The sequence below is a fragment of the Dipodomys merriami genome, unplaced genomic scaffold (assembly GCF_024711535.1).
Source record: "Dipodomys merriami isolate MVZ:Mamm:240054 unplaced genomic scaffold, mDipMer1.0.p SCAF_56, whole genome shotgun sequence".
NCBI classification, from domain to species: Eukaryota; Metazoa; Chordata; class Mammalia; order Rodentia; family Heteromyidae; genus Dipodomys; species Dipodomys merriami.
This window is the reverse complement of record NW_027206135.1, coordinates 203-21,910: the sequence shown is the minus strand read 5'-3', so window position 1 is coordinate 21,910 and position 21,708 is coordinate 203. Positions and strand designations below refer to the sequence as shown.

The 21,708-nt window shown below is 41.3% G+C and overlaps 1 protein-coding gene across 1 annotated transcript; it reads left to right on the top strand.

The window, feature by feature from the left end:
- Nucleotides 1-1,374: 1,374 nt before the first annotated feature.
- LOC138812052 (vomeronasal type-2 receptor 1-like) lies at nt 1,375-21,419 on the top strand (the record flags this gene model as incomplete). The annotated part of the gene is made up of 4 exons (XM_070000002.1): nt 1,375-1,616; nt 7,279-7,570; nt 18,221-19,090; nt 21,189-21,419. Coding segments are annotated over exons 1-4 (1,635 nt in total), but the record flags the coding sequence as incomplete, so codon positions are not given.
- Nucleotides 21,420-21,708: the final 289 nt, after the last annotated feature.

Here is a 21,708-nt window from a genome sequence, read left to right as displayed (position 1 = left end):
TCCATATCTTAGCTATGGTAAATAATGCTGCAATAAACATAGTTGTGCTGGTAGCTTTAGTATGGTCTTGCTTGTGATCATCAAATAACAATCTTTTAGTGCCATGAGTCCAAGAAAAGGACCACTTGTACAGTGAAATGTGAGCAGATGACTGGAAATGGGAATGGTGAGATAGTGTAATGGTGAAATGGTGGTGTGTGTGTTCAGGTGTTGGTTTTTTTTTTTTTTTTTTTGGTCCGGTAGGGGGGCCTGAACTCTGGGCCTGGGCGCTGTCCCTCAGCTCTTCAGCTCAAGGCTAGTGCTCTACCACTTGAGCCACAGCGCCACTTCCAGCTTTTTTCTTTTATGCTTATGTGGTGCTGAGGAATCGAACCCAGGGCCTCGAGCATGCAAGGCAAGTGCTCTACTACTGAGCCACCTTCCCAGCCCTGTTCAGGTGTTTTAAGTGAATGAATATTGTGGAGCAATTGTAAACTCATATGAAAACAAAACAAAAAACTGCATTTCCCCCTTAGTGCTATGATATTAGTCATAGAAGAGTTGGTCGGTCGTGGGGCTTGAACTCTGTGCCTGGGCTTTGTCCCTCAGCTCTTCAGCTCAAGGCGAGTGCTCTACCACTTGAGCCACAGCGCCACTTCCAGTTTTCTAGTGGTTCATTGGAGATAAGAGGCTCACAGACTTTACTTCCCGGGCTGGCTTTGAACCACGATCCTCAGATCTCAGCCTCCTTAGTAGATAGGACCACCAGTGCACAGCTGGCTCACATTTTTTATTGCAGTTATTAAGGGGGCTGTGATCAGGGGTATTTTGGTTTGATGATAGCCAAGACAAAATCTTTTGAGAGACCTTATTTCAGTTTTCTCTTTTGAATAAATTTTTGCCTGGATAATAATTTAAATAGCCTATCTCCACGTCTTCCATTCCAAATTGCATTTTCCTTTACCTTTCTTGATGTCACCTCTTTGGGTGCCTTGTCAAGATGCAGCGCACTTTCTCTCAATGTTGGGTCATTAGAGGACTCACAGGAAGCACAAACTAAGAAGGAATCAGGTTGTAGGTGGTAAGAGGAAGGGAGAGTTTCCACAAAGGGCAGAACCTCACAGCCCAACAGTCACCATGTGTCCTCCTGGACCATTGCTAAGTGGGAAAGGGATTTTGGATTTTCAGGAGCTCTTCTAGAAGGAAAGCCTCAGTTCCTAGTTCTGATGCATAAATTGTCAGTGTCCGAGATGCTGTGAGTGGCAGACATGACAATTATGTAACAAGTAGCAGCAAGCCAAGCCCAATGGGATGAGCACGCGGTGATGCTCCTCCCAGGAGCCTCATGAAAACACCTGCGATTTCAACACACTCACCTTCCTCACTGGCACTGAGATGGCCAGCAGAAGGACATACCTGGTTCTGGGAGTTCTGCTGTTTGTATGGGCCGAGTTGGGCACTAAAGGCCAAGAAGAAGAAGAGGAAGAGACCTGCAGATTGATGCGCAAGTTTGATTTGAATGGATATGTGGATGCCAAAAACCATTCCATTATTATTGGAGGTCTGTTTCCTATTCACTCCAGGACCATCCCAGAAAACGAGTCTAATTTCGAGCCAGTGTCAGCCCAATGTGAAGGGTAAGCCATGTTGGAGTCTTCTCCCTCCATTCTAGGTGGTGGGCAAAGAGTGGCGGGCTGGCCTGGTCCCCAACTGGAGCCATGGGACTGTGGGAGTCAGACTAGGGGCTCATGTTTGAATACCCCAGTTTCTTTCAGGTGGGCATCAGAATCACCAAAGCTTAAAGTCAACCAGGTCTCTCCTAATTGCATGCTCACACAAGAAGGAATGGTTACCCCTGATGTGGAGTGTTGTCCTCAGAGGGGGCCAAGGCCAGCAGCTCCAGCTCCACCTCAGACTTGTCAGGCAGATAGAATCAAGGGGCACCCAGGCTGGTGAACCAGAACTCAAGACTCCAGAGCCTCCTGATGATCCATACATGCGTAATGCGTTGAGGGGCAGTGGGGCAAGAGTATGCAACATGACAGCGTAGTTGTCACTCATAAGGCCCGCATTCTCCTCTGTGAAAGCCTGCTTGGTCCAGGGACCCTGATGTTCAGGGTCAGATTCCTCCAGCTGCCACATGGACTCTGCTCTGCTGAGCTTGCCTTAAGATGACTGCACAGGAAAGAGAACCTGTGTCTTTCATGCACCTTTGCTAGTGATCAGGTGTGGAGCATGCACACATACAGAGACACATTTTGGGTGTAAAAAATTTAGGTGTAAAAAATGGCAAATATGGACCATTTCTTCCTTTTATGTTCTTTTTTGGTTCTTTCCAAATACTTCAGTCACTTTGAAATAGTCATGACCAACATAATGACATAGTTTCATGTTGGACAACTTAACCTTGTGCACAGGCGAGAACTGTTTATTGAGATAGAGCAGCGAGGAGTACAGCGTTCCTGTGGGTTTGGAGAGTGTGCAAAGAAATGGGACGGGACCCGAGTGTTTATGAGGTCTGAGCAAAGAAGCAGAGGTTAATGAAAAAGCCATTAGTTCGAGGAGATGGGGGACTTTTCAGTTGTGTTCACAATGGAATAAATATATATAAGTATACATTTATTTATATGAATATAAATATACAGATAAATGGGATATTTGCCACCAGGCTCAGGTAGATTGCCCCGCATGCTCAGGCAGTCTGCACATGTCTTTGGTGGCTTGCCTGTATCTCTGTGCACCTGGGAAAGCAGGGTGGGAATCAACCCTTCACACTCCATCTTTGGTTACATAAAAAGATTGGGCCGAGAGGGGAGACTGGGGAAAGGGTCTTTCCAGCTACTTCCTGCTGGCCTGGGGGCATCGAGGAGTCACTGGGGCTGGGGTCTTCAGGGTCCAGGTCTGTGCTGGGCAGGGCAGAGCAGTGTAAGTGAAGCCTCTGGTGACCTGCAGTGATAGGATGGCCTTCATGTGCTCCCAGGTGGTGTCCTGAGTGAGGGCTGGTATCTTGTTAGAGGGAAAGATTTGAAAAAGGTGAGGGGCTGGGAAGGTGGCTCAGTGGTAGAGTGCTTGCCTTGCATGCATGAGGCCCTGGGTTTGATTCCTAAGCACCACATAAACAGAAAAAGCCTTAAGTGATGATGTGGCTCAAGTGGTAGAGCACTAGCCTTGAGCTGAAGAGCTGAGGGACAGTGCCCAGGCCCAGAGTTCAGGCCCCACAACTGGCAAAAAAGAAGAAAAAAGAAAAAAGAAAAAGGTGAGATCAGGCAAAAGGCTGACAAAGTGGCAGAAAAATACCCCCTGAGCACATGCCAGGAAAGTTCCATTTGGAGCCATTTGTGGCATATTACAGGGAAGGAAGAATCTTTATGCAACTTGATTGGGGGCAGGAAGGGAGAGTCTAGGGTTTCTGGTGTGGTTAGGGGAGAGCATGCTGGACCAATTAAGAATAACCAGTCAGAAGCTAGGGCTGTACAGGAGGAGACATGGTAGATGTCTGGGTTCCAAAGCTGGATGGCACCCAGGAAGGTACTAAGGCAAACTGTCCCGAGTCTTAGAAACAGCAGGTAGTAATGGTAAGAATGTGAGCTCCTGTCCAGTTAGGAGGAAGACAGGTATGGGCGCGACAGCATGCTTATTCACTTTTTCTTTTGATCTCTGGCCCTGGTTAATTAGGAGAGGATAAGCACAAAGTGGCACTATTTGGGATTTTGCACAGTGTGTTTCATTCAACTGCCTCTGAACAGACTCTCATCACCAGGACAAGCTTAGGTCCGGGGGTGTCTGCTTCTTGTCAGTCATGGGGCTTGAACTAAAGGCCTAGGCACTGAACCTGAGCACTTCTGTTCAAGGCTAATACTCCACCACTTTGAGCTGCAGCACCACTTCCAGAATTTTGCTGGTTACTTAGAGATGAGAGTCTGACAGGGGTTTTTCTACTTGTGCTGGCTTTCAACCATGATCCCAAGATCATCCCTTATTCCCAGTTGAAGCAACAAGGCGATCAAATAGAAATATTTTTATTCTTAATTGCATTTAACACTAGGATACTAATTGAGGTTAAGACATTGTAGGTGTCATGAAGCCTTTGTAATTACAAAGGATGTAGGAGTTGTTCTTATTTTAGCCCTATATCCAAGGAGGCTTCCATATTAAACAAGGAAAAATGGCATTTGAGTTAAAAGGTGTTCATTTGAAGGACTTTGACATAAACACTTAAGTGAACTTTGGTTTACACAAACAATTACTTATAAAAAATAAGATGCTGGACTGGGAGTTTGGCTCAGTGGTAGAGTGCTTGCCTCACATGCATGAGGCCCTGGGTTCGATTCCTCAGCATGACCTAAGCAGAAAAAATCTGGAAATGGTGCTGTAGCTCAAGTGGTAGGGCACTAGCCTTGAGCTGAAGAGCTGAGGGACAGCTCCCAGGCCCAGAGTTCAGGCCCCATGACTTACCAAAAAAAAAAAAAAAGAGAGAGAGAGGCTGATTTTATACCAGTGTACTAATTTTGACCTTATTTAAATCACAGCCAACTTAGTTACATAACAAACTTTACACATAAGTTCTATCTTTTAAGACATATTCATATCATCTGCTACATACTCGAACCTTCTGGAGTTTGTCTTTCCATTTTGGAACAAACATTTAAGACAATTCTTCCCCAATCCTTTCTTATCCCAAGGAATCTGTTTTTTGTTTGCTCAATTCCTTTCCCAAGACTTTCTTTGCTAAGTTGGCTTTTTCTTTATGTTTCCTTATCTCCTTTCTGGTGTTCTCCATCACACCTGGTGGGAATGGGGCTGGGTCTCACTCCTTTTACTGCTTCCCTTGGTAAAGATATTTCCTTGTAACAAGCAGCACCTTGATAATTAACTCATTTGACACAAGATTTACAATCGCAATCAAGGAACAAATAATTTCAGGAAATTATCAGTACCAAAAAGTAGAAAAAGATTACTTTTTTACATCAGGATGACTGTTTTTAATGCATTACAATGAGATTACTTTGAATATGTACATATACATGCGTGTACATGCACACACACACGCTCAAAAGATGCATTTAGGTTTTAAAGAAATGAAAGTCAGCATGAAGTTTTTTGGAATTCCAATGGCAAAAGACATTTTTTCCCAGTGTATGATAGAACCACATGATCAATACTAGAAAACAGGTAACACTAAACAAAACACAAGGCAAAACTCAAAACACAAGGCAGAAGCACTTTAGTTTAACTTCTGCCAACAACAAAGAGAATTTAACAGAACCTCCATGCATACACAAACACTGATCACAAGAACAGAAAACCTTTAAGACAGTTTTGGTAATGAGGCACATTAGTATATGATTTAATCTTTGATCACCTAGAGAAATGAAGACAGTAAGCTTGGTGAAAGAATGAAGCTTGGGAAAAAAACCTACGGTGTGGCCTTTGTCTCTTCCTAGGTGTCAGTCTCTAAGGCCTGTATAGAGAAGGGGTTGGGGAAACCCCTCAAGGGAGCCTTATGCAGAAGAGTTTGCTTTAAAGGAAAAACTAAGAGTCCAAATTCTGAAGTGAGTAGACTCAGGAAAGAGAAAAGGATTGGATTATTGTCTGAGTCCCAAAGACAAAAGAAGGACTGGTTTGTTTTTTATTATGGGGTTTTCTGGTGGGAAAAGGAGAGAGAAGTAAGAGAGAGAAGCTGCCCCAGTGCGTTACCCAGCCAGCCACTGTCAGTGGTAGATTAGCGAGAGAGCCAGAGCAGAGGCCCATTTATTTAGGGTATAGAAGGGAAGAAGGTGTATTAGCCAGAGAAGGGAGTTAGGAAATGTGTAAGTTTGAAGGGGTTTATTTGGCAAGATTTATGTATGGAGAAGCACTAGGGTTAACAGTTTATCCCAGTCTTGTTTGAGCTCCAGGGTTCGTTGGGTTAACATTTTCTAAGGGTTTTGTTAGCTCTTTCTAACTTTCCTGAGGACTGGGGATGGTAGGGAATATGATTGTCTGTCTTGTGGAGTTAAAAGAGTAAGTAGTTAGTAAGAAAGAGAGAAGAGTTCCCTTATAGGGACAGAAAAGGCAGTGTCGATTGAGCAAAGCCTTGTGTATTAAGGGAAGTTTTGTGGAAGGTTGGGCATCAAGGGGGAGAAGCTCAGGGGAAGTCTCACTAAGTAGCTTCAGGTGGGAAGTTTGGGGTGGGTCCTGCTTTAGCTTTGGAGCTAAAGTAGGGCTGGTTGCGTTACCCATGAAGGCTTATGCCGGCCCCCATCTGTCAGCCACACAGGCAGACAGGCAGGCCACCTTAAATATTGTTACAAATATGATAATTCTACTTCATGTTGAAAAGAAAGCCAACCCAGTGTGGAGAGGAGACAGAAGAATGTGGTATAGAAGAACATTTTTTATGAAGAGGTCAATCAGCAATCCCGCAAGCATATACCAGGTAAAAGATACCCCCCAAACAACAAGGAAAGGTCTCTTGTGTCCATATCTTGGGGTTCATTTCACTTAGCATCATTTTATGTGGTCATATGTATATAGTTTTTAAGATTTTTTCTGCTCACCTGATAAAATTATCCTAAACGTATACTAGTTATTGCAAATGAGGGAAACCATGGGACCTATATTTCTTTGGGTCTGGCTTACTTCACTTAATATGATTTTTTCCAACTGTTTTCATTTCCTAACAAATGGGGCAGTGTCATTCTTTCTGATGGAAGCATTCTTTTAAATGTACTATACAATTTTTTTGTTTCCTTTGTATGTTCTTCCCCCTGTGGTATATCCCCGGTTGTCACTGTACTTGATTTTGGTTCCCTGCATCTTGTGTATACCTTTGTCTAATTTGGGGAAGGGAAGGGGCATAACAAAATGCTGAAACAAGGATACAGGATGACCCATTGTAACAATGAGATCCACAAGACTGTAAATTGGAACTCAACTTTAAAACTTAGGGTGGAGGAGTGGGGTTGGGGAGAAGTTAGGGAAGTTGGGGAGGGAAGGGACAGTGGGAAGGGGAACAACATTAGACAAGTTATATACTCATTCCCTTACTCAGGTAACTGTAACCCCTCTGTACAGCATCTTTTCAATAAATAAAATTTAAAAATACACCCCAAAAGGTTCATCCTAATCTGTCAATGGTCATTATGATTCATGTTGAATTTGTGCACTTCATTACATCATTGTGAAAAAATAGCAAGCTCAGACAATTGTGGAACCCGTTGACGTTTTGGCAGTATGCTGTTGTCACTCATCCGAGCTTCAAACTCCTTATAAGAGTGACTTTTGTCTTTTGCCTTATGAGAGTGATTTCCTTTCCAGGTTCAACTTTCGAGGTTTCCGCTGGATGAAGACCATGATCCACACCATCCAGGAGATCAATGAGAGGAAGGACATTTTGCCCCAGCACACTCTGGGCTATCAGATCTTTGATACATGTCGCACCGTGTCCAAAGCTATGGAGTCAACTGTGGTCATGCTCATGGGGCAGGAAGAAAACAAACCCAACATAAGAAACAGCACCGGGGCCTATCTGCTAGGAGTTATTGGATCAGGAGGCTCAGCCTTATCAATTGCCACTTCAAGACTCCTGAGCTTGTACAGATTACCTCAGGTACCTCCGAGTCCCGTGCAGGTGTTATCTTAAGGGAAACAACCAGTATGTAGGGAAGAGATGGTAAACCACAAGGTATTGAGGGAGCTACTTGTGGCCCACTTATTGGCAGAATACGGCAAGTGTGAATTTCCACCTATCGTGATGTGACGGAGACTCGTCTGTCCTTCGGTCCTGCTTTATTTGATGGAGGTGGTGGTCCAGTGATTTCCCTGTCATGGATAAATGCTTGTGTGCTCATGGATAGAATTCAGAAGATTTCCATGTTGATGTGTGCATGTATTAATTGTGAATGAATATTCATGAGCTTAACTGTTCCCATACCACTGATGTCAAATGAGACTTGGAATTAGTAAAAATGGGCACTTTCCTGGGATGTTTACATTAGAAATTATTTAAAATTCTGAGGGAGGAACACATTTTAGTATAAATAGAGGTGACAGGAAGAATGGGTTCCTAAGAAAATGTGAAAAGCTGCACCTTTCTTTAGTATTACTATTATTATTATGTAATTTACAATGAGTTTACAATTCCATAAGTCAGGTTGTGAGTACAGTGCTTCTTGGTCAGTGTCACAACTTCCATCCTTCTCCTCAGTTCCCCTCACATCCCTACCCTCCCGTTACCCAGCTCAGTTTCTACATAATGAACATTGAATATAATGACTGCATTTGCTAACCCTTCCTTCCTTCCTTCCTCCATTCCTCCTTCCCTCCCTTCATTTTGCTCTCCCCGTCCTCCCCTCAAATCATGTTTCTACTTTCAGGTATTCCTTTTGTTGAACAGGGCATGGGTGTTCAGAGGTGCTACCCCTTTGGATTCCTCCTGTATGTGTCTCCTCCATTAGTCAATTTCTTTGTGTGTAAAATATGTTATCATGCACATTTGTATTTTTTATCTACTTTCCACATATTAGGGAAAACATGAACTGTTTATCTCTGAGCCTGGCTTACTCACTTGATATGATTTTTTTTTAAGGTCCATCTACTTTCCTGCATATGACATAATATTATTCTTGCTTATGGCTGTGTAAAATTCCATTGTGTACAAACACCACATTTGCTTGATCCATTCATCCATTATCAAATATTTGGGCTGTTTCTATATTTCCATAACTTGACCACTATGAATAGTGCAGCAATAAATGTGGATATGCAAATGTCTTTACAAATGTCTTGCAAATGGAATTATTTTCCTGATTTCCCTCTACACATCATTATTTTTAGAATTTACTTTAGTATTACTATAACGGTGATATACTGAGTTACATAAGTCAGATAATAAGTACATTTCCTGTCATGTGCCGCCTCCCTCCCTCCCTCTCAGTCCCCCCTCATCTCTACCCCTGAGTTGTGTAGTTCATATTCAATACAATGTCCAGGAAGCACCACTATTGCACTTTTTCATCCTTTTCCCCTCTTGTTCTGTGCCCCCTCCCATAGACAGACAGAATGACCCATAGGTAGACAGAAAGAAAACAAAAACAATAAATCAAAAAGAGATCTCTTTGTTCCATATCTTGGAGTTAGAGTTTGTTTTGATATAAATATATAAATATATATGTGAACTTTTATATGATTATAAAGAGGAGCTAAAGGCTTTGTGCCTTTGTGTTTCTCCCCTAAGAATCCTCTTTTGGTCTCATGGTGTGTCAGTGTCTATAATCTGGTATAATTTATCTTATCTCAGTGCAATTTAGATCTAACTTCCATATATGAGGAAAAACATGAGCCATTTGTCTCTCTGAGTTTGGCTTACTTCACTTAACATCATCTGTACTAGATTCATCCATTCCCCTGCAAACTATATAGTATTCTTTCTAATGGCTGTGTATAGGTACCACATTTTTTTGATCCACTCATCTATTATTCTAGGGCATCTAGGCGTTTTCACACTCGGCTACTGTGAATAGTACAGCAATGAATATGGATGTACAAGTGTCTTTATGGTATCCTGGCTCATGATGTTCTGGGTAGATGCCCAGGAGTGGTATGGCTGGGTTGTAGGGTAGGTCTGTGTTTAGTTTTTTGAGGAACCTCCAGACTGTTGTCCAGAGTAGTTGTATTAGTTTACATTCCCTCCAACAGTGCAACAGGATTCCTTTCCCCCCATATTCCTGACAACATTTGTTGGAGTTCAAATTCATTATTTCCATCATTCTAAACGTAGAGAGATGGTACCTCAAGGTAGTTTTGATTTGTATTTCCTTTATGGCCAGGGATGATGAGCATTTCCTCATGTGTTTCATTGACACTTTTACCTCAGTTTCTGATAAGTTTCTCCTTAGCTTTTTTTGCCCATTTAGTGATTTATGAGCTATGGGAGCGGTTAGTTTCTTGAGATCCTTATATATTTGGGTATTAGGCCTTCATCTGATATAATGATGGTGAAGTTTTTCTCCCAGACTGTGGTTTGTCTTTCTAGTTTGGTAACTATGTCCTTAGCTGTGCAGAAACTTTTCATTTTGATGTAGTGCTGCTTGAAAGTCTCCTTCCTATCTGCTATGTCCCTGGGACTCTTTTCTCCCTGGACCTATGAATTCTAGTTTTCTCCTACTTTCCCTTGTAGTAATTTCAAATTTTGTGGTCTGACATTGAGGTCTTTAATCCATTTGGAGTTGATATTAGTGCATGGTGACAGAAAACCACTTCTAATTTTCTTCCTATGGATGCCCAATTTTCCCAAAATCAATTACTGAAGAGACGATCTTTTTTTTCCCACTGAGTATCATTGCCTCCCATATCAAACATCAGATAATTGTAAGTGTATGGCTTTAGTTCTGGGTCTTCCACTCTGTTCCATTCATCTTTGGGTCTATTTTTTTTATGCCAATACCAGGCTGTTTTTGTTATTATAGCTCTGTAATAGAGCTCAAGGTCTGAGATTGTGATACTACCCACATTGCTTGTTTTTGCCCAGAATTTCTTTGGTCTCTTTAAGGATTTTTGTTGTTGCATATGAATTTTTGGATTTTTTTTCTATCTTGGTAAAGAACTTTATACAGCACTTTTTCAGTATGGCCATTTTCACAATATTAATTTTACCTATCCATGAATATGCTTTACCTAACCATTCATGTTCAAAGCTCTGGAGGGCCGGGTGCTGGTGGCTAATGCCTGTAATCCTAGCTACTCAGGAGGCTGAGATCTGAGGATCGTGGTTCAAAGCCAGCCCAGGCTGGCTCTTTTTTTAAATTAATTAATTAAATTTTTATTGTGAAAATACTGTACAGAGGGATTACAATTACATGGGCAAGATAATGAGTACATTTCTTATCAAGCATTGTAGCCTTCTCCTTTGTTTCCCCTTCCCATCCCATCCTCCCTCCACTCCATGAGACTCTTATCCCCAGTAAACCACTAGAAAACCAGAAGTGGCACTGTGGCTCAAGCGGTAGAGCACTCGCCTTGAGCTGAAGAGCACAGGGACAGCACTCAAGCCCAGAGTTCAAGTCACATGACCGACCAAAAAAAAAAAAAAAAAGCTCTGGAGAAGCTTAAATTTGAAGGAACGTACCTCAAAATAATAAAGGCTATATATGACAGACCAACAACCAACATAATAATCAACAGTGAAAAACTAAAACCATTTCCTCTAAAATCAGGAATAAGGCAAGATGGCCATTCTCTCTTATGGAAGGTCTTTCTATTTTTTTCTTTTCTTTTCTTTTTCTTTTTTTTCTTTTTGTCAGTCGTGGGGCTTAAACTCTGGGCCTGGGAGCTGTCTCTGTGCTCTTCAGCTCAAGGCAAGCGCTCTTCTGCTTGAGCCACAGCAGCACTTCTGGTTTTCTAGTGGTTTATTGGAGATCAGAGTCTCAGACTTTCCTGCCCAGGCTGCTTTGAACCATGATCCTAAGATCTCAGTCTTCTGAGTAGTGTGAGCCACCAGCTCCCTGCCCTTTTTATTTTTTGATGTTACCTTTGGTTTCTTTCTTCAATGCAGTTCTGGAGTTCCTAGCCTCAGCTATAAGGTAAGAAAAATACATAAAGGAGATTCAAACAGAGAAAGAAGGCAAGCTATCTCTATTTGTAGGTAACTATATATATATTCTCCCAAATGACTCCAATCCTTAAGTCCTAGAGCAGATCAATAACTTTGGCAAAGGAACAAGACACAAAATCAACCCATGGAAATCAGTAGCCTTGCTGGACACCAACACTGTATAAACTAAGAGGGAAATCAGGGAAACAACTCCATTTGCCGTAGCCTAAAAAAAATAGAATTCCTGGGAAAAAACCTAAACAAGGAAGCAAAGATCTGTATAGTAAAAAGTATATTTTGTGTTATCTGCAAATAGAGATAGTTTGCTGCCTTTCCCTGTATCTCCTTTATGTCTGTCATACATAGCCTTTATTATTTTGAGGTATGTTCCTTCTATTTTAAGTTTTTCCAGAGCTTTTAACATGACTGGATATTGGTTTTTGTCAAAAGATTTTCTACATCTATTGAGATGATCACGTGGTCCATGTATTTGGCTTTGTGGATATGGTTTATTAAGTTTACTGATTATGCATGTTAAACCAACCTCAAATCTCTGGGGATTTGAGCTCAAATAATCATAATGTAGGATTTTTTAATTACTTGCTGAATTCTGGTGGCTATTATTTTATTGCTGGGCTTTGCATCTGTGTTCATTGGAGAGATTGCTCTATAGTTCTCTTTTTTCCCTGAAACCCTACCTGGTTTTGGGATGAATGAGATGCTGGCTTTATGGAATGAGTTTGGAATTTGTCCTCCTCTTTTTAATTCACAGAAAAGTTTGAATATTATTGGTGCTACGTACATTATTCAGCATGAATCCATTGGGATCTGGGTTTCTCCTTGTTGGAAGATTGTTTCCTTAATCTCATTGCATGATGTGGGCCTTTTTGATTGGTTTATATGTTCTTGGTTAAGCTTAGGCAGATTGTATGTCTCTAAGAAATTTATTTATTTCTACTTGTTTTTCCATCTTATTTGAGTATAGGTTTTGAACGTAGTCTTCATGTTGATTTGGGTCTCTTGATGTTTGTTGGAATGTTTCCTTTGGCGTCTTGCATTTTGTTGATTTGAATCTCTTCTTTTGTCATCAGTCTAGCTACTGCTGCTCTGTCAATTTTATTGATTTTTTTCAAAGAACCAGGTTTTGATTTTATTGATTTAATGTACAGTTTTTTTTCTATTTCATAATTTCTGTTGTAATCTTTGCTACTTCTCCCCATATAGTAGTTTTGGGTTTGGGTCATCCATGTTTTTCCAGAAGCTTTAGTTGCATCATGAGGTTTTTTTTCCTTGAGTTGTTTCTGTTTGCTTTTATGTGTGCAATTTCCAGTGATGAGCTTTCCCCTCAGCACTGATTTTACCGTATCCCAGAGGTTCTAATGTGATATGTTTTCATTTTCATTGAATTGCAAGAACTTTCTAATGTCTTCAGTGACATATGTGTTGTTCAGCCTCCCATGTGGAGACTCTCCTATATCGTTGGCTGTTTTCTGCACCATGCTTTGTTGTGAAGAACTACTTTAAACCCACTGGGGTCAGATAGGATGCAACAGGTTACCTGGATCCCTTTGCATTTGCTTAGGCTCATTGTGTGTCCTGTGATCAGATCAGCTTCTGGGAATACTATGAATTGGGTGTTGTTGGATAAAATTCCCTGTAAATAGCTATTAAGCCCTTTTGGGTGGTGGTGTCATTTAATTCAGAGCCTTCCTTGCTTATCTTTTGTTTGGTTCACCTGCCCTTGGGTAAGAATGGAGTTTTAAAGTCTATTCTATTATTGTGTTGGGGTCTTCCCATGTTCTATAAGGCCAGGAGTGCTTCTGGAATGCATGTAGGTGCTCCATTGTTTGGTGCATAAATATTAACCACTGTGATCCACCTTTCTCATCATTCCTTTATTAATACGTAATGACTTTCCTTGTCTCTTTGCACTGATTTTAATGAAAAGTCTATTTTATCAGATACCAATATAGCTACTCCTGCTTTCTTGCAAGATACAATTACAGGAAAGATCTTTTTCCATCCCTTCACTTGGAAATTGTGTTTATCTTTGAAAGTGAGATGTGTTTCATGGAGACAACAAATGGTTGGATCTTGTTTCTTTGGTCCTGACTGCTTCATTACATCTTTTTATTAGAAAATTGAGCCCATTGATATTTAAGGTTCTTGGTGTGAGATAAGCCATGTCAGCTGTGTTTGTGTTGCTTGCTTCTTTATTCCTCCTATTTTACTATTCTAATCCTCTAGTGATATATGTGTGTGTGTGTGTGTGTGTGTGTGTGTGTGTGTATTGCTGCTTATTTGTTTGATATTGATTGTCTTCGCTGATAACATGTGTTCCTGTAAGATCGTTTGTAGTGCTAGTTTAGTGTTCATGAATTCCTGTAGTTTTCGTTTATCTTAACTTTCTTCATCTTTTGAGAATGACGACTTCACTGTGTACTGGTTTAGATGATAGTTGTTGTCATTCAGATATTGAATTCTATCTCTCTAGGCTTTCCTTGCATTTAGAGTTTGTGTTGAGAAATCTGTGTTTATTCTTCTTTCTGTTGTAATAAAGTTTCCTCTTTGATTTTGCTGCCTTTAACATTAATTTCTTATTTTCTAAATCCAGAGGTTTTACTATGTGTCTGGAAGTGTTTCTTGTCGAGTCATGTCTGAGTGGAGTTCTGCCATGCCTCTCTCACATGGCTGAGATTCTCTTTCTTGAAATTAGCATAGTTTTCTGTTATTATTATTATTTTTTTGGGTCCAGTCGTGGGGCCTGAACTCTGGGCCTGGGCGCTGTCCCTCAGCTGCTCAGCTCAAGGCGAGCGCTCTACCACTTGAGCCACAGCGCCACTTCCGGCTTTTTTCTTTTTGTTTATGTGGGGCTGAGGAATCGAAACCAGGGCCTCGAGCATGCAAGGCAAGCGCTCTACCACTGAGCCACCTTCCCAGCCCCTCTGTTATTATTTTTTAAGCATTTAGTTTCTAATTCCTCTTCAGTGGTTATTCAAATTACATATAGTTTTGATCTTTTGGCAAAGGCCAGTCCTTCTTGAATGACCCGTTAGCATGTTCTGAGTAGTTTTTCAATTTTTTTGACATTGGTTCAAATTCATCTCCTTTATCACCAACCCTTGATACCATATTTTCAACTTCTTTTATTGTATTGCCTATGCTTTCAACTGCGTTTTGTAATAGAGAACTAGAGCTCTTCATGCTTTCCAGATCTTTACTGATATCATTTCACATGTTCCACATTTTCTTATGTGTCTAACTTCTCTTGGTATTCTAGATTTTCAAGAATCTGCTTTTATTTCATCAGCCATTTTTGAGTCAGAGGTCATTTTATTATTTCATTGTTGAATATGTTTTGTTATCTGGGAGTGTTACATTCCTTTGATATCTTATATTTCTTGTATTTCTGTGATGGGTTTTACCCATCAGAAGACATTTTTAGTACAGACTTTCAGGAAACTGAAAGTTACTGGTTACTATTATTTTAAAGTAACTGTTACTTTAATGACTTAGCATTTCTTTCTTTCCTTCTTTCCTTCTTTCTTTCTTTCCTTCCTTCCTTCCTTCCTTCCTTCCTTCCTTCCTTCCTTCCTTCCTTCCTTCCTTTTTCTTCTTGCTGGTACTGGGGATTAAACTAAGCTAGCACTGTCCCTGAGCTTCTTTTGCTCAAGGCAAGCACTCTACCACTTGAGCCACTAAACCACTTCTGGCTTTTTTTTTTTTTTTAGTAGTTTATTGGAGAAAAGAATCTCACAGACTTTTCTGCTCATGCTGGCTTCAAACCACAGTTCTCAGATCTCTGCTTCTTGAGTAGCTAGGATGACAGGTGTGAGCCACCAGCACCTGGTGATTCTTAGCCTTTCTTATTTTTTACTCTCTTAAATTCTCCTATATTGTTGTTGATTTTTGAGGGTGGTGAGTTGCCTTGTTTATTCATGGATTTTGTTATTATTCACTGTGACTTGCATATCTGGGTTCAGAACTTGTGAGGCTGTTGGGTGTAGGCCCAGGAGTGAGGGTGTGGGGTATGGGGTGTGGAGTGTGGTAGTGTGGAGTTTCACTGCATTTCATGCTGGTGTGGTCAGCCTTGCCTCCTTCTAGAGTCTTCTGTCACCCCACTCTGAGTTTTCTGTGGGAAAAAACATGGAGGTCCTTGGATGGTGGACACTGGGGCCTGCACCAAATGGTGAGTGCCATTTGTATCAGTGCATCTGTCTTTTTCCAGGCCTTTGGGCTCTCAAATTTGAGGTTGTAGATAGATTTCTCTCCAGGTGTGGTGGGTCCACAGAACCCAGGAGCAGAAAAGTCAATAACAACAAAAGAAGAGGAAAAAAGAGTGGCTGTCTGGTATTTTTCATTGAGATTCAGAAGATGTTTAAGTTTGTTTGGTTTTTTTCTTTCGTCTTTAGAAGTCTGAAGCTTCAATACCTTGGGTTGGTATCATACCCTTGCTGTGTGTCTTCTGGTTCTTTTCTCCTGAGCTGGATTTCCCTGCCAACTCTCTGTACTTCTGTTTGCTCAGAGGTAACTCTGACCCTTTCTGTCACCATCCAGGAATCTTCTTCTGCACATTTACTTCTGATGGGTTTTTCGGATCATTAAAATAAAAGCAGTCAGAACTTACTAATGTTATTAATGTGAATAATGTATGACTTTATTTATGGTACTGATGAAATAGGAGTATTGTATACCTAGTATTTGTGTTTTGTATATGTCTCTTTGATTCTTGGTACTGAACCTGAGAACTTAAACACGGTAGGCAAGTGCCTTAACAATGAGCTCCTCTATTATGCAAATTTGACATAGACAGGAAATACATACAGAGCTAGTGCAAATCTTGGCTTAGTCACTAGACTCATTAAGCAACAAGCCCAAATCTTGATGTTGTAAAATCCATCTTCCACCAAAGACCGACAGTGATTCATATATAATCTAGAAACTTCTAGTTAGTTTTTCTCCTTTAAATCTTTGCAGTAATCTCAGAGATGTAAATAAACTTTCATATCACTTATATCACTTACTAAATAGAACAATATGAAAATATAGATCATGATCCTACTCTTTGTAGGAAAGCTAATTCCCAGAAGTTATAAACAGCTTAGTACCTAAGGTATTTTCTTGGAAAATTATTTGGTATTTGGAAAAGTGGTATGCTTGATTCTTAAACAAGCCATTCACTACATAGCAATCTATGCATTTTGCTTTTTTTTTTTTTTTTTTTTTTTGAAGGGTCTGGTCATGGGGACTGAACTCTGGGCCTGGGCGCTGTCCTACAGCTCTTCAGCTCAAGGCTAGCACTCTACCGCTTGAGCCACAGCGCCACTTCTGGCTTTTTTCTTTTTGCTTATGTGGTGCTGAGGAATCGAACCCAGGGCCTCATGCATGCAAGGCAAACGCTCTACCACTGAGCCATCTTCCCAGCCCCTATGCATTTTGCTTTTTTTGTGGTATTTTTTTTTGGTTGCTCATGTGACTTGAACTCTGGGTCTGGGCACTGTCCCTCAGCTCTTCAGCTCAAGGTGAACACTCTACCACTTGAGCCACAGCGCCACTTCTAGTTTTCAGGTGATTAATTAGAGATAAGAGTCTCATGGACTTTCTTGCCTGGGCTGACTTTGAACCTCAATCCTCAGATCTCAGCCTCCTGAGTAACTAGGATTATTGGAGTAAGCCACCGGTGCCTGGCTCCTTTTGTGTAGTTTTAATGAAGAATGTAAGCATCACTCTATGGAACAAGGATAAGAGAAGAAGCAGAGAAAAAGAATGTAGGACAACTCTGAAATTCATGAAGGAAGCAGCAGGACTCTCTGGAATTATAATTCAGAAGGAGGTGGCTTGTTAGAAAGGTGGAAGGATGAGGGAGGGATGTTCTTCATGGTGGTGTCAGTGAAGGGGAGGGAAAGTTCCCACAGAGATTTGATCTCCACTCATGTTTCAAAGCATGGGGAATACATGCAAGGACCCCTGGCCACATGAGGATATACAATATCTCCTATTTACATAGATGTGAGTATTACAAGAAGGTGTCTTGGGTCTTGCTTGTACAATATGGCTTGGATTTGAGGCTGAGATGGAAGTTCCTATCACCTTTCCTAAGCTAAATCTGAGGACATACACACCAAGAAGTCCCACTAGAGGGAAACAAAGCAGAGAGAGCAGGAAGAAAGGAATGGAAGGGGACTTTAGAGAAACTAAAGGGAAGAGGCAGGAAAGGAGGGAGAGAGGGAAAAAAGTAAATAGAGATACAAACATTGGGCCTCCCAAATGGATTGTGAGTCAGATTCTCCCATCATTCACAGGAAGACACGTTGGGTGTGAGCATAGGCCATAATGCTTCACTAAGAAAAGCCGGGTTTTCTCAAGAAGAATGCAAGAAAAGGCAGGTGAACACAAGTCAGAAAAAGAGAGCACTAAGTGTTCTAGTCTTAATAATGACAACGTCTGAGCCCTTAAGTTTGAACAAGAATGGACTGGGCTAGCAAAACTTTTCCTACAATGTAGGCTCTTCCTAAATAGAAAAAGGAGTAGAAGTTCCTCTGGTAAGGAACAATGAGCGAGACATGAAAAAACTCTTAACTTCCTCCCTCTTAATAACTACTTTGGAAATTGCGTTCTTGAAGGCGTGCCTTTGCTATCCAATAACTGCATGGTTATTTTCAATTGTAGATGGGCTATGCCTCTACCACCGCACTTCTGAGTGATGACATTGAGTTTTCAACTTATTTCCGCACAATAGCAAGTGATAAAATCCAGGCCCACGCGATGGTCAAACTAGTCCAGCACTTTGGCTGGGTGTGGGTGGGCACCATCGCATCTGATGATGATTATGGAAAATATGGAGTAAAGGAGTTTAAAGGAAACTTAGAGGGGCTCAACATCTGCATTGCGTTCTCTGAAACCATCCCCAAAGTCTATTCCAATGAGAAAATGCAAAAGGCTGTGAATGCTATTAAAGGCTCTTCTGCCAAAGTCATCGTGCTGTATGCCTCTGATCTAGACCTCAGTCCCTTCGTGCTGGAGATGGTGTACCACAACATAACAGACAGGACATGGATAGCGAGCGAAGCATGGATCACCTCGGCCCTCTTGGCAAAGCCTGAATACTTCCCCTATTTTGGTGGAAGTATTGGGTTTGCAGTGCCAAGAAGTGACATCCCAGGGTTGAAAGACTTTCTTTACGACGTGCATCCCAGCAAGGATCCAAATGACGTCCTGACCATTGAATTCTGGCAGACAGCATTTAACTGTACTTGGCCCAATAGCAGTGTTCCTTATAATCTGGACCACCGAGTGAATATGACCGGGAAAGCGGACCGACTGGAGGCCACATCTGATCGGTTGTGTACTGGAGAGGAGAGGCTGGAAGATCTTAAAAATACCTACCTGGATGTGTCTCAGCTGAGAATCACAAACAACGTCAGACAGGCTGTGTACGCCCTGGCTTACATCCTGCAGTATCTTAGCAAGTGTAAGGCTGGAATTCCACCAGCAGCTAACAGTAGATGTTCCGAATTAAAAACCATTGAACCCTGGTCTGTAAGTATTGCATGATCTCACGATAGCTTAAAAAGTATTAGAATTCAAGGTGTTACATTACCTCTTTGCCCTTGTACTTAGTAGACAGAAATGAAAAGAAAAAGTGTTCCTAAGTGATCCTGACAGAAGAGTCGCTCTGTTATATACTCACAGGTGGATCCTACGTGACCTGAGAAGAATAGGCAGTAAAAATGGGAGAAAAGACACCCAAGTGACCTGCAGTATACATCAAAGGCAGGGCTTTCCCTGGCAGAATAACGATTGTTAAGGTTTTCAGAGAAAGGCAACATTTTATGCCATGTTTTATTCACTTTTTATAAACTAAAAAATGAGTGTTTACTTAGTGTATGTCTTGTTGGGTACCACAGTACTTGACAGAGCCAACAGGACTCCACATCCGCCGTCTTTCCGCTAAGCGGTGTGGCCCTCCTGGTTTGGGGAGGGGTGGGGGCTGGACTGGCCCCTCTGACAGGGGACCTGGGTCCAGCATGTGGGATGTGAGCCTGGATCTCTCCCTGTGCAGGTGTGCTCCCTTCTCACCAAGGCAAACAGGTTGCTGCCTGGGCAGGGTCGCCTGGTGAGGCAGGCCCTAGAGCTCTGTGATCACGGAGGATTCTGTGGCTGTGCAGTGTGGAGCCAGTCCATCACTGCTGTGCCCTGGGCCCTGCGTGGCCTCTTCCTCCCTCCCCTGTGTAGGGTGCAGAGGCACAATCATTTCTTAGCCTAGAACTTTCTTCTCACAAATATTTGCCCATTGACATCTACTGATTCTTTTTTTTTTTTTTTCTGTTGGTCGTGGGCTTGAATGCTGGGCCTGGGTTCTGTCCCTTAGCTCTTCAGCTAAAGGCTAGCGCTCTACCACAGCACCACTTCTGGTTTTCTGGTGATTAATTGGAGATAAGAGTCTCATGGACTTTCTTGCCCGGGTTGGCTTTGAACTTTGATCCTCAGATCTCAGCCTCCTGTGTAGCAAGGATGACAGGCATGAGCCACTGGCGCCCAGCTTCTACTGATTCTTTTTAAACCCACTTCTCATGGCTACTTCCTGGAAAGTTGAAAGTTTCCAGTGTTCCTGAGGCAATTATCCAGTCTTTACCCATGCCTTCTCGACAGTTTTCACAGCAGACATGTAGACGATGTCAAGTGTTACTGTTAGTTCCTGCTTATTGTCCCCTAGTCTGTGAGCTTTTTGAAGGTAGGATATATATTCATTATTCTTCATATCCCTAACGCTGATACCTAGGAAGGAGAGGTAGAGCAATTGTTTGTTTTTGCTAGCTGCTAGATGCAGGAGATTTCTAGGAAAGAAGTCAGACTGTTCCCTTCGCTCTTGGTAGGGAGGTGTTAGGAAGCATTGGTATCAGTTATACTTTAGCACAACCCAGTGTTATTCCCATATAGATATGCAAATTTCTACCAGACCCTGGTGGCTTATACATAGCTACTATGGAGGATAGGAGCTGAGGCCTGGGCAGGAAAGCGCATGAGACTATTATTTCCAATTAAATACTAAAAAAAAAAAAAATCCAGGAGTAGAACTGTGGCTCAAGGGGCAGTGCTTTAGCCTTTGATAATAAGGCTTCAGGTGAGACCCCACACCTTGAGTTTAAGCGCTTAGACACCATATATATATATATATATATATATATATAATATATATATGTATATATGTATATATATATAAATTTCATAGACCACACAAACCTACGAGAATTTTCTCATAACTGATCTAACAAATATGAAACAGATAAATTACATTTAATAATTTTCTTAATACATGTAAACTATTTAAGAATTTTCTGAATATTATTGCCTATAAAATAATGTGACATTATTAATGAATTAGTTCCCATCAACTTCTTATGTCTTTGTAATCAGTGTACATTTTACACTGATAGCCTATCTCAATTTGGCAATGTACTTTTCAAGTCTGATTTGGTTTTTCTGTCTAGGGGCTGTTATGTTAGGACTGATAAGAGGGAAAAAAAATAATTGGTTAGACACTCATTTGGAATTGTATTTGTCATAAAACTGTACTCTGTAGACAACTAAGTTTTCAAGGTTGCTTTTTCCCTTCCCTATCCCATGGCCTCCTTAGATTGTTAACACTCTGCGTTTGACCTCCTACAAGATTTTTGATGAAATCCCCGTAACATTTAATAGTAATGGAGATATCATAGCTGGACACTACGATATTCTAAATTGGCAATTAGAAGGCAGCAAAGAAGTCGTCTTTGTGAAGGTGGGAGAATATAAATTCGACAACTATAAAGTGGAACTCATTCTCCCAAGGAATTCCACCATATTTTGGAATACTGTGTCATCGAAGGTCAGTTGCTCAGGAACCTCCTCTGTCCTGTTTTTAGTGTACTGCTACAATACTGTGATGGTTTTCTTAAGCTTTTGATTATTGATCTTACAAAATGATGGCTTACCCCATGATATTTCCACATACAGGATCATGCGCATGATGTACTTTGTACTATTAGTCTTTCCTCTCCATTTCTCCCATCCTCATTTATTTTTTATAATCATTGTGTGATTTCATCATGAGTCTTCACAGTGCCTACAGTGTTCTGGAATCATCCCCTCCCCAGCACACTTCCATTCTCTCATCT